Genomic DNA, 16,108 nt, shown 5'->3' on the forward strand with positions numbered 1-16,108 from the left:
TAGACATACTCGCTTTACATATAACATGTAATAATACCTTTCAGACCATGAGTCACTCACATGACAATTTAACAGATATAAACTTTAATTTCGTGGACAATCTAGTTAACTACACAACATTGGAACAGAAATACAGGTTTAAAAATAACATAACTTAACGAATTGTTACATGATTTTCCAAACAAACCATCGCAGTGTAAGCAATTCCAACACAGATAAGAACAAAAGTATTTCAACTTCGAAAATTTCACATGTAAAAACATGTAAATAAACCGATAACTAAATGGATGTCAACATGTAATCACTCATTAGAAGAATACAACACTTGTATATATGGAATACACTTCATTAGTTCATTAAGTTTTAGTAACAACTCACAGGTTTACCGTTATCCAGCAACAACTAACATAGTAGTACTCCAAATACCGAAAGAGTCTTTGGATTATTTGGAATGATTGAATATAAGCGCGCAGACAGAGACTTTAAATTAATTTCTGAAGTTAAAGAAATAGAAGTTGATTGAATACGGTAATTGGACATTTTTGGACATATCCGTTACAAACCCATAAGCGAGATCTATAAACCCTTTACAAAATACATAACATAGAGACAAAATGTAGAAGTATAGCAATACAGTTCGTAAGAATTGATTGCATCAGAATAACTTCTGATTTCGCGCAGGAATCGGATTATTAATACATGTTCTTCTTCAGTAACAAAATTTGTACTAATCCAACATAGCCAAACAATCACATGCCACTTCTCGATTGTGTCAACAACTTGTGTTGACAACCTACACAATTACCCTCAATTTTTCCATCGAATTCCATGAAACATATAACATAATATACTTAACACTTAACATATAAGATTTCAATTTTCTTTCCAACCGGAAGGGATACTACGTATAACAGAACAGTGAAACCTAACACAGGTTATAATAGAAAAGAACTTTCTGAACATCTAACAACTAACAACAACAAAATAAACCAATCCAGGTAAGTCAGGTAAGTCACCGGACATCAGGATCGCCTCCAGACATCAACACTGGGCCTAACCGAAAGGATCTTTACCCACTGGATGTGGTAATGGAATAGATACTTTTGTGGTTGTTGATGTTCACTCCTTGCTCTTTGGGCAACCGATGTCTAGGAATCGACTTGCTGACGAACCGATACAAAGCAACACATTCAAAAAAGAAAGAAAATCCTTCAGAGAGAATACAGAGAGATTGACTTATTATATTATACAAGAGACTTTCAAAAAACTCAAAACCCCGGAAAGATGGAGTCAAGTCTGACTTCCAAAAAAGACTATTTGAAAGACTTTATTATTTAAATAAATAAAGACTGAAAATACTCTTCCCTGATTGGATAAAAAGGGAATAAAATCTTTTCCTTTCTTTCCTTTAGATGTCTACCTGTTTTCCCTCTTCTCAGAAGAGAAGGCTATTTAGTCAGTACCAGTTACCTTCCTGATATAATAATAAAGTATATTTCTCTCTCTCTACTCCGCTCTTGTTTTGTATTGAGATATACGTTAGACATTAGCATTGGGGCCCGTGCACTGTCTACTGAAGCTCAGATAGAAGAGTAACAGACTAGAGATATAGAACTTTAGTTAGTCAGGTAAGCCTTAAGAGTACATCTTATTCTTGAGACAACCATATGACAGTTCCAGAAGTGCCCTAATCAAGGTGAGCTCAGAACACGTCTTATATGTACGAAATTTGCAGTGAAAAAACTAACTTTTCACCGCTTATCTTACATATTTTTGCATTTTTTTCTCGACCCGGGTATGTGTGTGTTTGTGTGTGCATGGGTGTGGGTAAGAAAAAATGTAACTGTTGATAAATATAGAATTGTTAGCCTAATTGTTGTAATTGACTTAGGAAGAACAAGACAAGGTAAATCTGGATAAGCAGCGCGCGTAGGGGAATTCAGAGATTCTGTTCAGTGTGTCTGATGCCTTCCCTGGTTCTTTCGGAATATCCCCTGTCGACCATGCAACTTTTTTGCTCTTTTGGGCCTGTTCTAAATAAGTCAGGAATCTAATTCGCTCACTGTCAGAACGGCCTTTCCCAGTTCACCAACTGCAAAAATTATTACTTATTAAAAATAGCAAATTTTTCTCAGTTGTTTACTCAATTCGAATTAAGTTTATTTTTACATCTTGTCTCGGCAACTGTTGATATTGTTATACTATCAGCTCCATGTCGGTTATCGAAGTTGACTAGTTAAATCAGAAGACAAAAGCCGGCTTTTATAATTTTTGCTGAGAATTTTTTTTCTCTCGTAGTTTTGAAAAAAAGTTGACACGGGCCACGGGAAGCGCTTGAGTGAAAATAAAGCGGTACACATTTATATTTCTAATTTCCTGTTTCGTAAACACCCTTTTCATTAATTGAGCAACAGGTTGAAAACTACATTTTATTTCATTTTTTTGTTTCTCATTTCTGTCGTTTCTGACTATCCTTCTCCCGTTTCCAGTTGCGTCTCTGTCTTTTCAGCTCCTTCACGCACTCTATCATCAACACCGTGTAACTAAGACACACCGGCAACATAATTGCTCCATTGATCATTGAGAAAATGAACACTACAATTGTTGCAAAGCCCACTTCTCTGAAAAAGCATCACCTCTTTTCAGAGCCACCGAGCCTCATTCTTAAGAAAATCAGAGTAGTTGAACGTTGTTTTTCGGGTTTCAAAGGTAAGACAGCTTTGGAACGCTCGGTTTAAGGCGCAGGAATTTTTTCGATATTTTCCGTTTGAAACGTAAATTGTCGTTTTTAATACGAATAAGTTGCTTTTTGTTGATAAAACAGTCGAAGTTATGATATCGTTCTATTCGGAGGAGTTTTTAGCCTAATTCATTCCGAATTTTGTTAAAAAAATATTTTACAAGTTCATTTTAGCGATGACAAAACCAATTGAAAAATATGTAGTTGTTTGTTCCAATTATAAAAAGCTAGCAAACAGGGTAGGCATTGATGGGGATTCAGTTAATTGATTGATTCGCTTATAAAAACAGGAATATATGATCATTTTCACATGATTTCCTTGTTTTCGTATGAAAAGACATTGTTCAAGATTTGCAACCGAACATAGCGACAAATTCGTTCGTTAAAAAATTAAAAGATGATAACTAAGAGACAACGTAAGGGTTGTGTTGTTCAATTCAAACTGCAGACGATTTCCTACGTTGTAAACTGACATTTCCTGGAGTAGGGGCTCACAAGTGGTGTCAGAAATTCCGCAAATGCCCAGTGAATCGAAACTTGATACAACTTGATAAGACAAGCATGATTATGACATCTTTTGCAAATTTTGAAATATCCTGCCAAGATCTTGAAATACCAATGCTTAGTGACAAGTCTTGATAAGATCTTGGAAAACCAAGAACATTTCTTGACAGTTCTTGTCAAAGTCTTGACATATATTGATAACACTTTTTTATCATTTCTGATCGCCGCTCGATGCATCCCGTACACAGAAAAGAAACAAAACTCTCTTGTTAACTCAAAAACATAGCCGACAGTTTGCCGGAAAATAGCCGCGGTAGACGCTTGTGGCCTTCCATGAATTGAAACAACTAAAGAAATAAGATAGACAGATCGTCCGGCAGTCCCTTAAAAGACTACTAGACTTTTTGGGTTAGATTCGGACTGTCAATTTTATGGCACATACCGTCTCTAAAGAAAAAACTCTAAAAGATCTTTTTCAAAATTGATATTTGAAATCATGAAGTCTAGACTAAAACTCAAAAAATAGGGCATATAAGTTTGGCTCTAATTAGATGCACAATATTGATCTTCAACTAGTAAATGTTCATAAAATTTAAAGTTTCATAAATGAATTCAGAAGTTATTTTTTTGAGTGAGATAATTCACTAAACAAAAACAATGTCTCGCACACACTTTTTAACTGCAAAGCAGTAGAACTGACTGAAGTCATTGAAAAGGTCAATTTCAAGAGGTCAGGTTGTAAGAATCATTAATGGAGACGACAAATTAAAACATAAACCGACAAAAGTAAGAATTGCTCTTGAACGACAGGCGAGGCAATTTAATTCAGAGTCTGTAGACTAAATCAATTTTTCTTTATAGGTGCAAAAAACCTTCGAACCAACGGGATTCGATCCATTGACTTCCCACTCCACAGCTACCCACACTAACCACTGCGCTATGGGTCACTTGGTTTTTCTGCACTGCAACCGTTTATATACTAGCAACAAGTGACTGCAATAGAGATCACTCAAAAATAATGAACGAAAGCGTAAAAAAGTCACTTGAAACTATTCCGTAATCTATCATTAAACCCTTTATCAAACCCTAGAGGAGGTTTCTTGACACCTAGGGCTAAAAAAATTCAAAAAATGACAAAAATTTTCAAAAACTCTGAAAAAAATTGCAAAGATTATCGTTTTGAGTGTTTTTCTTTGTAGTGCCAAAACATATAGCTCATAAAATGTTTCTAACAGTCAATTTTGTCTCGCAAAAGGACTTCATCAACATTTAAAAACTTCAACCTAAGACTAACAAAAAAATCTTAAAAAACAAAAAATTGCACCATTTTGAGCCCAAAAGCTCCTAAAAATGACCTTTTAACCTTAAATTAAGGCCATCCCAGCAGCTGCACCACTATAAGCACTTGAAGGACTAATAACGCCAACATTGGGCCTCTAATGAAACTTAATGCCCACTGGGTTTTACCTATTTATCCCGTTTTGGAATATTAAAGTCATTGAAAAATGTGTGAACACATCTTAATAAAAAGCACAGCGCACCAATACAATTCAAATTTGAAATGTAAAAAATTTAGGAGCGCTATAATATCCGCCTGGAATTGAGGACGCGGCTTTTAATAATTGCTATGAACTTCGTTCAAGAGCAATTAAAAAATACGAAGTCCCCATTAATGGCCGCTATCGCTTTGCAGCTATTAAAAATAGAAAACTAAATAAAATTAAAGCGGATCAGTGTCGATGTTAAGCCTTAAAAGCATAAAATTTTTCGTAATTGAAAGTGTAACCAAAGTATAGTGAGCACGGGAAGTCTCAAGGTGTTGCAAATTAAAATAACTTCCTTTTTATTCGGCTTCTTATTTTTGGGTTTCAAGCCCATCTCATTCTTCTCTTCGCTAGTAGAGTTAAATTGAAAAAAAAACCTTGAATAACCAACTGCTTCAATCTCCAATCTAAACCTGATCCCTGGCCTTCTGTCGGACACAATTCAGGAACACAATGATATATCAGAGTGTTAGGACGCTTTATGTCAAAATCCTCAAAAGTTTCAACTTCAAACATAATACTTGTTAATTAAAGTTACATTTGCTTACTTGAATTGAAGATTTGTTTTCAGTAAGTCTATTTTCTCTCTTCTCGTTACCTCAAACATATGTAACCAAGTCTTTTTTTCATGATTTTTAGGCTCTATCTGATCCGTATAGACATAAAAGAGCAAAGAAATTGTAATCCAAAGTTCTCAAAAAAATCTCAGAAAAGTTCAAAATGCAAAAGTCTTTCATGTTCATACAAATCTTCACATTTTCATGTTAGATGAGACGTCAAGAACTTGACGACATTTACCCTGTTTTAGTATATTTTCTTATCAAGTTGGATCAAGTTTCGGCTCACTGGTTGCTTTGAATTTTTGAAATCTTTAGGGTTTTCAGGGAGCATTTCTACATAATTCATTTGAAATTTCTTTTCACATGATATGCGAATAACATTATGCAAATGACTGGAACAGAAAAAAAGTAAGAGAAACGCTGGAACAAGTAAGAGAAATTGAGCCCTCCGACGCTCATTTAATTTCTGTGCAAAAATTTGGAGCTGATATTTTTCTCAAATGAATGTCAAAGTTAATTGCGTAAAATAAATGTAGTTAGAGAAATTCCCAGAGGCAATGAATTTAGAGAATTTTCTAAAGATAATGATTGGGTAACATAGATTCTCAGGCGACATTAGGCCGTGAAACTGTCTTTCGAATTTTTGTTCCCAGTTTTTTTTTAGCAATTTATATTTTCACAGTTTCACTTTCAGTTTCTTTTCCAAACTTTTTCAGCTTAATTTGTTATAAAATATAAGGGTTCACATTTCCAGCCAGAAATTTGATTCAAGGGGTGATATTCAAGGGGTGATCAGTTTTTACCTGAAAGACTGGCATTGGGCTGCCAGGAGAATGACAGCCATTCCCAGAGCAGATGACACCGCAGAGTTCAACAGAGGCACACTGAAACCAAGTGAGATCGAGGATATGAAGCCGTCGAGGATATTAGATGGCATATAATGAGATTCAGGTTTGTGAGTTTGGATCAAATTTCGATTGAATTATTGTACATAAAAAATTATCATTCTTATGGCATCTTCCCGGGTCGAGGTGTCAACGCCATTCAACGCAAAATTATGCAAGATAAGCGGTGAATGAGAACAATTTTGTGAGATAAGCAGTGAATGCCGTGAAATTACATAAATCAGGCGGTGAATGCGGTCAAAAAAACCTTTATCGCCTGGTAGCGGTGAAATTACATAACTTCATCGCTGAATTTAGCGGTGAAATTACATAGAATCACCGCTTTGAAAAAAAGTGTCCAAATTATGTAAGATAAGCGGTGAATGCGATGAAATTACAAAAATACACCGCCTAACTTAGTGGTGAACTTACATAAATAAACCGCTTGGAAAAAAGTGTTAATTTTGTTTGAGAAGAGCAGTGATTACGGTAAATTACATAAATTCACCGCTTAAGTTAGTGGTGAAAATACAAACTCACCGCTTAAAAAAGTGTTAAAATTGTGTGAGATCAGCAGTGAATGCGTTGAAATTACACAAATTCACCACCTAACATAGTGGTGAAATCAAATAAATTCAAAGCTCAGAGAACGTTTCGAATTTTCTTTTGTTCAACGATGTTAAGATATATTTAGACGCACGGAAAATTTACCCACGAATCATACATCTTTTTAAAACTTTCTTTAAGCGGTGAATTTATGTAATTTCACCACTAGAGTACGCGGTGAACTTACAAAAAATCACCTCATTTCACCGCTTTTCACCGCTGAAATTTTTAATTTCACCACTAATCTTACAAAAATTCAACGCGCATGTTTTACAAAAAGTAGACTGAATTCGATTTTAATTAAAAACAAAACTGCTAGATTTTAGTGCGAAGTTGCGCAGTGGAAGAAGAAGTGGCTGTCAAGTAGGAGGTGAGAGGTCCGAATCCGAAAGACGGTAACTTGTAGTATGCGGTGAAATGTATAGCATTTTTGTAAGTTCACTGCTTACTCTAGGGGTGGACTTGCATAATTTCGCCGCATTCACCGCACTTTTACAGCAAAATTAGGTAAGAAATTAGCGGTGAAAAAACCAATTTTTCACCACTTATCTTACCTATTTACCAATTTTTTCTCGACTCTTGTTGTGAAAAAAAATATATATAGTTATTCAAAAGGAGCTCAAGTTTCTAACGATGGTATGTATGGTCAATGCGTACCTAATCAATTCCATTGTGTCTTTGAGGATGGCGTCGGATATGGTCTTTTCCCTTCTCAGATCTTCTTCCATTTCTTGATCTCTCTGTTGCTTCGCTGTCTCAGTTTCTTTATCGTAACCGTCTGGAAAAAACTGAGGCGTTCACAGTTTAGTGAGGACTTTATTCTGACAATATTCCTTGAAATAATCCTTTCCCGAAAAGGCCTTTTCATTTTTGCTAGCCCTTCCCAAACAGGTGTTTTTTCATATTTGTTAGATACATTATGTGAGGTTAACAAACTCATTATAAATTTAAAAATATTAATTTTAATTTAAGTTCAAACTCCTTCAAATTGATTCAAAATTCATTCCAAAGAGGTTATCTTATTATGATCCGATTTTCTATCTATCAGTAGTGGATAAAACAAGGGATTCAACCACCAGTAAAATTTGGCCCTTTCTCCTAACGCTATTCGCGCATGTCAAATTGGGCCAAATTTTACTGTTTGTTGAATCCCTTGTTTTATCCACTACTATATATCAGCCCTAAATTCAGTAAAAAAAACAATTAAAATCACAAAATCAAAAAATCAAAGCAAAATTTATATTTCACTCTTTAAGAGTGATTCACTCTTATTCAGAGTGATCCCCAGTAGAAAAGATCGCTCTTTTTCGCTCTTAAAGAGTGATTCCCTCTTTTTTGATATTTTTTTATTTTTTCATACTTTTTATTTCAAATTATCTATACTTTTCAATAAATTTATATTTTCTTTTACTTTTTCTATATTTATTCCATTATTAATAAGAAATGATACAAAATTATAGTATTTACATGAACAACTATCAGTGAAACTGCTCAACGGAGTTGTTTTGCAAACTCGCAGATCCTCAGTTTGGCTAATAACTAAAGGACTTACAGTCTTGCTTTGCCAACTAAGATCAATTGTTTTCTCACCCAGATCAGTGTAACTGCTTCGCAGATTTCTACTAAATCCTCTAGTTAATTCTACATCTGGATGTTGTTTGTTTACACGAGCCCGTATCCCATCGTATCTCACAACAGAAGTACAATATGGACAATTAACTTTAGCTGAAGTACAACTTCTACATGTATACTTACCCTCATCAAAATTATTTAGTGGTTTTATATAATTACACTTATTACAACATCTAGTTAATACTTCTGAGCTTGGGTTAAGGTTAGGGTTAGGGATAAGGTTAGGGTTAGGGTTGGGGATAAGGTTAGGGTTAGGGTTGGGGTTAGGATCTGAGTTAGAGTTATAGTCATAGATAGAACCAGAACCAGAACCACAACCAGAGCTAGAACTGGGGTTAGAACCAGAACCAGGGTGGGAACTAGGGTTAGAACTAGAATTAGAATTAGAACTAGGGTTAGAACTAGAACTAGAATTAGAATTATAATTAGAACTAGAACTAGAACTAGATTCATTTTTTAAAGAACAACCCCATGGAGAAAAATCATTAGCAGAAATACCACTTATTTATATATTACCACACATACATTTATCAGTTTTATCTTTATGACATGATTCATAATGATATTTTAAAACAGCGATGTTTCCATATTTATAGTTACACTCTAAACATTGTAAAAGCATTTTTAATAGATAAAATTATCAGTGAACGAGCTTTGCTCGTGGTTTTGCCAAACTGCTTCGCAGATAATATTAGCTATGTTGTAGAATCGGTGTACAAACTTTGTGGATCAGTGAAACTGCTTCGCAGATAATATTTAGCCATGATTTCAATTAAATCTTTAGTATTATCTTTACATGTGATACACTCTGCTAAATATTTATTTCCTAAAGTATTGAGTGTATTAGTTTTACATCTCTTATCTAAGATCAAATCAAGGTCTAATTCTTTTTTATCTTTAACAAAATTTATAATCTCTTCTCTAAATTTTTCATTATTTATATATAGTTTGTTTAAAAATTTTCCTCCCTTTCTATTCAAAATTCCCATCTCTTCATTGACGAAGTCACAGTTACACTGATCAATATACGAACAAGGTTCGTGGTTTACCAAACTGCTTCCCTGATCAGTATAACTGCTTCCCCGATCTATATATTCCTATTGGATCATTGAACCTGCTTCGCAGATCGAGGAATCGGACTTTGTCCGTGTTTCTCCATCCAACTCTTCTCCATATTCAACATTAACTAATGTCTTTACTCTATTTAACATTGTGCTTGCTCCCATTGCTACAGTTCCAGCATTTCTTGGTATTGTATCAGGATAAAAAAATTAAATATAAATAAACCTGAGCTTATAATTCCAACAAAAGTTGATAAAGTTTTAATACCCTTTCCCAAAATCATTTCTTTAGTTAGAACATCATTCTGTATTTTAATATTATTTAAAGTAAGAAGTTTATTAAAATAAAACTGATAATTATCATGATTAATAACATTTCTATCTGTTGCATTTATCATGAGTGGCTTCATATATGCTATAAGTTTATTTATATCTTCTCTTTCTAATTCATCTTTTAAACTAAGAGCTTTTAAATCAAGGAAACCAACTCTTGAATCATATATCATTGCTTTATTGCTATTAATAATAATAAAATTATTTTCTTTTTTATTATATTTAATTATACCATAACGAAGTTCATCTGACATTCCATCTGTACGATTATAATGGTTACTATTTAACTCATTAATTATTTTATTGAAGTCATACTCGCATTTATATATCTCATTAAAGTTTTTAAATAGATCAGGTCCATTATAAGTTGTTAAGTAAATAGTATCACAACTCATTCTTGCTGTATTAATTATTTGAGCTGGTTTATGACACATTACAATCATTTGAATATTGTAATGTCTACCTTCAGTAAAATAATAACCTATATCCTTATTTAACCTATCACCCATATCATCAAGTACTATTACACAATTTTGAAATTTATGCATATTATTTTTTGTGATCATATTTATATCACATTTATTAAACCCAGTATAAAACTTATTAGACTCAGGATCTATCCAGTCTCTGTCATCTTTATACACTATAACTATGGACCTTTGGTCTTGATCAGACAAACTGCTTCGCAGATCTTGAACTTGATCAGTCAAACTGCTTCGCAGATCTTGAACTTGAACTTGATCTTGAACTTGATCTTGAACTTGATCTTGATCTTGATCTTGAACTTGATCTTGAACTTGATCATGGTCTAAGTATAACTTTAAGTATTGTCTAATAAAATATGTTTTACCCGTTCCAGTTCCAACATAAACAATAGTATGTAGTGGTGACTTTTCATATTCAAATCTAACTAGACTCCTATTCATAAATCCACCAAAGTTTTCTTCTAGTTTTGTGTATTTACTCGGTCTTGAGTCATATACTATATAACAAATTCCAATTACTAAAATAAAAATGAAAACTGCACTACTTGTCTCCACTTTATATAATAAAAATAGATTTGATTTAGATTTAGATTTAGACTTAGACTTAGACTTAGATTTGATAAATTTATTATATAAAAATGCTCATCCTAACTTTTGAGGAATTCAATAATTAATTTAATATTGATAATAATGCTATGAGTGATATCAGAATAAAGGATATAGGAAAAGATATAAGTCTAACACCAATTGAAATTGTAATGAGAGATCAAACTCCAGATAGTATCAGGGATCCTAACTTCAACATTATTGTAAATCTACATCCAACTGAAGGTAAACATTGGGCTTTAGTTATAAGAAGAGAAGATACGCGAAGTGGTTCCACCGAAGGTCCTGTGTATTACTTTGATAGTTTTGGTGTAGAGACCCCACCATTATTCCTAGAAGAATATGTTGATCTAGGCTCTAATGAGAGAATACAACAAAATGATGAATCTTATTGTGGGGCTTTTTGTTTATATATGATCTATCTTATTGATAGAGAATTTAGAATTAAAAGTGCAATGAATATTCTAGTTAATCAATGTAAATATCCAGGAATATATAATGAGTGTTTTTGTTTGAATTGTAGTAGAGGTGGTGATAAAGATAAGGATAAGGATAATGATAATAATCTACGAAGTAGCTTTGCTAATAATGTTAATGATAATCAGGGAACCTGCTTCGCAGATGATCTACGAAGTAGCTTTGCTAATAATGTTAATGATAATGTTAATCCTAATGTTAATGATCTACGAAGTAGCTTTGCTAATAATGATAATGATAATGATAATGATAATGATAATGATAATGATAATGATAATGATAATGATAATGATAATGATAATGATAATGATAATGATAATGATAATGATAATGATAATAATAATGATAATGATAATGATAATGATAACGATAATGATAATGATAATGATAATGATAACGATGATAATTTTATATATCTATTTGATGAAAAAAATCAAAGGAGTAAATATAATAATAATAGCAAAAGTAATAGTCCTACTAACAGTATCCGCGAACAGACTCCGTCTGTGGTAAACCAAGCGGTTCAACAGAGTTGTTTGGTTAACCACGAGGGAAGCTCGTTTCCAAATTCACCAATCTCTGTTAATATAAATGATGATCTATATTCATGGCTAAATGATGATGATATAATTACTGAAGCCACATTCCCAGATAACTTTAGATGTATAATATCTGGTCCTAGTGAATGTGGTAAGACATTCTTATTAAAAAACTAATTCTAGCTAGTATATACTTTGATAAGCTATACATCATTGGACCCACTGGTGATCAGTACCATGGTATAGAAAGAATAAACCCCAAAGCAGATGTTGAATTTATTAAAGATATAAAAGATTTACCATCTCCCGATAAACTACCCAAAGACATAAAGAAACTAATGATATTCGATGATGTTAGAGCCAAAGAACCAGTTTTTAATGAATACTTTTGTAGAGGTAGACATAATAACTGTAATATGATATATCTTAATCAAAACTTGTTCTCTCTGGATAGGCAGAGTGTTAGAGAGAATTGTAATCTATTTATTTCATTTGAACAGAGAGGTAAAGTCTTAGCATCGATATATCAAGATTTCTTTCATAATGTTGAACTTAGTTATCATGATTTTGCTAATATATGTAATAAGGTATGGAAAGAGCCTTATAATTATATTGTCATTGATATAACTAAAAATAAAAATATTAATGGTAAACTAAGAATTAATTGGGATCGGAGAGTTTTGTAGTTTAGTTTAAGTATCAGGGAACCTGCTTCGCAGATAAGTCTAAGTCTAAGAAAAAGTATAAGTCTAAATCAAATGTAAAGTAAAACTTAACACATCGCCATTAAAGTCTATAGATCTTCCATGCTCATCTTTAATATGAAATTCTATATATTCTATTCTATCATTAGTTACATTTTGATACAAGATATTAGTTGGTATAATATTTATCAAGTAACCTGGTGGTTCAATCAGATTAAAACATATAGTATGTCTGTATCTTTAGCTCCAGATATCACATTACAATGATTGTTAATAGTACTAAAACCCATAATATCAATTATTTTCTGAGATTTATATCTACCTTTTTTATAAATTATTTTTCTAAATCCTAGTAATGAGGCTAGTGAGTTTTCTATATCAAAGCTGAGTGCTCCTTGTTTTATTTCCATTAAACATTTCATCGTATTCTTATCGGGTTCTATTATAACATTACCATCAGTTTCTTCTTTTATTATTTCTGCTATATCAGTTAACTCATATGCTCCCGGTGTAATAGTTGAATATAGCAATGGGATTCCTTTATTATTATGATTAAGTATAGATGTAATGTTTGGGCTTGAGGTAGAGATAGTGTTAAGGTTAGGGTCAGAGCTAAGAGCCCGAGGTAAAGCTTCATCATCTTCTATAACAGTACTAGCATATAAGAATTGATTGTTTCTCCTATTCACATTAAACGCCGAATTATAAACAGATAATCTAATTAAACCTAATTTTGTTGTATTAAGTATAAGTTCACTAAAGTTAAACTTTTCTGTTGGTTTTATCATTCTAAAGTTAAGTGTATGCTCTTCTTTAGTTTTAGTTAAAGCTTCGTGTATATTTTGTAGTTCATATAAAATAAAGTTGTCTGTCATTTTTTATCTAATAAAAATGGATTTTAATTTGGATACAACTTATGGTTATAATAATGATATACATAAAAGTAAGATTATAAAATATAAACCTAATAATCTAGCAACAATGAATACGATTAGTACCAATATTAATATCATACTCAATAGAGAAGAGAATCACTTAAATATACATGATTCATATCTAGAGATAGAGTTTGTTGTATCAGATGATGCTGGTGGTGTATTTGCTAATGATGCTAATATTAGATTAGTTAATTATGATATGATGGCATTGTTTAGTTCAATTAAGCTTGAAACTAGTGGTGGAAGGACTATTGAATATATAGATCATTGTCATCCTAATCTATTGATGTATAAGTTATTAACTAGTACTGGTAATGAATATGAGAGTGGTTTTGTTAGAAATCAGGGCAATAGAGATAGTCAACTTAAAGGTGACCATATTGCTGCACAACGAGGACATATGTATATGATGGTTAAGATGAGTGATCTATTTGGTTTCGTAAATGATTTAGAAAAGATTATATATGGTTTAGGATTTAATTTATTATTAAAAAGAAATAATAATGATAGAGCTCTATATAGAGTTAATGCTAATCCTGGAGCAGTTGCCAATGATGGTAATATAGAAATTAGAGATATATCATGGTGTGTACCTAGTATTGATCCTAGTAATGATAATAGAATTATTGTACAAACGGGTTTAAGTAAAAGGAATAATGTACACTTTAGCTATTATGAAAGGAAGATATTTTATAAGAATGTGCCCAATGCTACTAGTTTCTTTTTTGATCTTGGTATGGAAAGTGGTATGGAAAGACCGCAATATATAATAGTTGGTTTTGAAAATAATAATGTTAATGAACAAACTCATGATGCAAGTACATTTGATGTAATGAATGTTACTGAATGTTATTGTAAGATTGGTAGTGAGGTTTATCCCGAGGCTAGAATGAATATTAATTATCGAACCAATAATTATAATGAAGCTTTTAAAGAGATTGTTAGCTTTTATAAAGATTATAATGGGCTACCACATAATATAAAACCATATATAAATCATAGAACATTCACAAGTAATTATAGAATATAGGTATTCGATACTAGATATCAAAGGGATCATATAGGTCCACAACCAATACAACTTAATTATAAATTCAGTGCTGCAGTTGCAGATGTTATATGTCATGCATTAGTATTAACTAGAAAGGTTATTAGTGTTAATAGTGATGGTAATAAGATGGTTGATATAATATCATAGATATAGTTTAAGTCATAGATATAATTTAAGTCATAGATATAATTTAAGTCATAGATATAACTCTAGCGATAATTATAATTTTAGATATAACTCTAGCGATAATTATAATTTTAGATATAACTCTAGCGATAATTTATAATTATAGTATAATATAGTTATTGTTATAATTATATAAGTAACCATATACTTATACTTATACTTATAGCTAGTCAACTCTAATTGTCACTCTTGTTAATACCTAACTATTTCTTATTAGTATTAACAAAACCTTTAGCCTAAATAATGTCTAATTTCTTTTTATTCTCTAGAGCCAAGCCTCTAGCTTCAAGCTTAATCTTAGCCTTGCGCCTAACCTTAGCCTTGGGTTTAATAACAACAAAAGGATTATACTTTTTAACTTCCATTATTTTTTATATATAGAAATGAGTCTGTTAAATAAGTTCAAAACTAATTCATATTGTGTTGGAGGTAGACATTATAATGGTACTGTTAATATAAGAGGAGCTATTACTTCAAAAGGTACTAAAATGTTAAAAGGTAATTGTGTTTTATGTAGAAGGAATAAATCAATGACAGTATCTGATGCAACAATAGAAGCAGAAGGACTTAAAGATTTCTTTAAAAGTGTTGGTAAAGCTACGGTTAATTTTGGAAAGAAATTTGCTAATAATCCAGTAAGAGCATTAGAAATAGTAAGTAAAATAGGAAGTGCAGCTGCATCTAGAAACCCTAAAGCAGCTCTAGCAGCTACACCTGATTTACTTAAATTTACAACTACTGGTGAAGGTATAAAAATAGTACAAAAAGGAAGAGGGTTATACTTAGGTACAAAGAAAAGATAATTATTTGATTATAATTATGATTATGATTATGATTATATCCATGATTATATCCATGATTATATTATGTTTATGATTATGATTATAGCTATGATTATGATTATATATTTATCGACTAATATTATTATTACTAAAAACATTGTTATTACTAAGCACTAATATCTTTAATCTAAAAAAATACTCAGCTTGTTTTTCTTGTTCTTCTTATAATCCTCATATAACTTAACAAATTCATTATACTCATCATTATCTATTTTATTATCATTCATTGATTTAGTATATAGTCTATTAAACCTATCACTAAACTGTTTACTTAAAATATACATTTGTGAGTACTTTATAATTTTATTTCCAATTTTAGTATTAATTGTTTTTGATAATGAACCACAAACAGTTGCTGTAGCAAAAGCTGTTGGTATAGAATAAGGTAATCCTATACCTGTTAATGCAACTGATGT

The 16,108-nt window shown here is 31.8% G+C and overlaps 1 protein-coding gene across 1 annotated transcript in view; it reads right to left on the minus strand.

The window, feature by feature from the left end:
• Positions 1-2,449: 2,449 nt before the first annotated feature.
• The window catches only part of LOC142336613 (uncharacterized), a 130,188-nt gene continuing 116,529 nt past the window's right edge, over positions 2,450-16,108 (minus strand). Inside the window, exons 15-17 of the mRNA XM_075385524.1 lie at positions 7,496-7,616; positions 6,152-6,232; positions 2,450-2,621 (exon numbers count right to left, since the gene is read on the minus strand). Coding sequence (XP_075241639.1) covers positions 2,450-2,621; positions 6,152-6,232; positions 7,496-7,616 — 374 coding nt within the window. The remainder of the gene's footprint in view (positions 2,622-6,151; positions 6,233-7,495; positions 7,617-16,108) is intronic.

This window comes from Convolutriloba macropyga, chromosome 3 (genome assembly GCF_964194025.1).
Source record: "Convolutriloba macropyga chromosome 3, txConMacr16.3, whole genome shotgun sequence".
Lineage (NCBI taxonomy): Eukaryota > Metazoa > Xenacoelomorpha > Acoela > Convolutidae > Convolutriloba > Convolutriloba macropyga.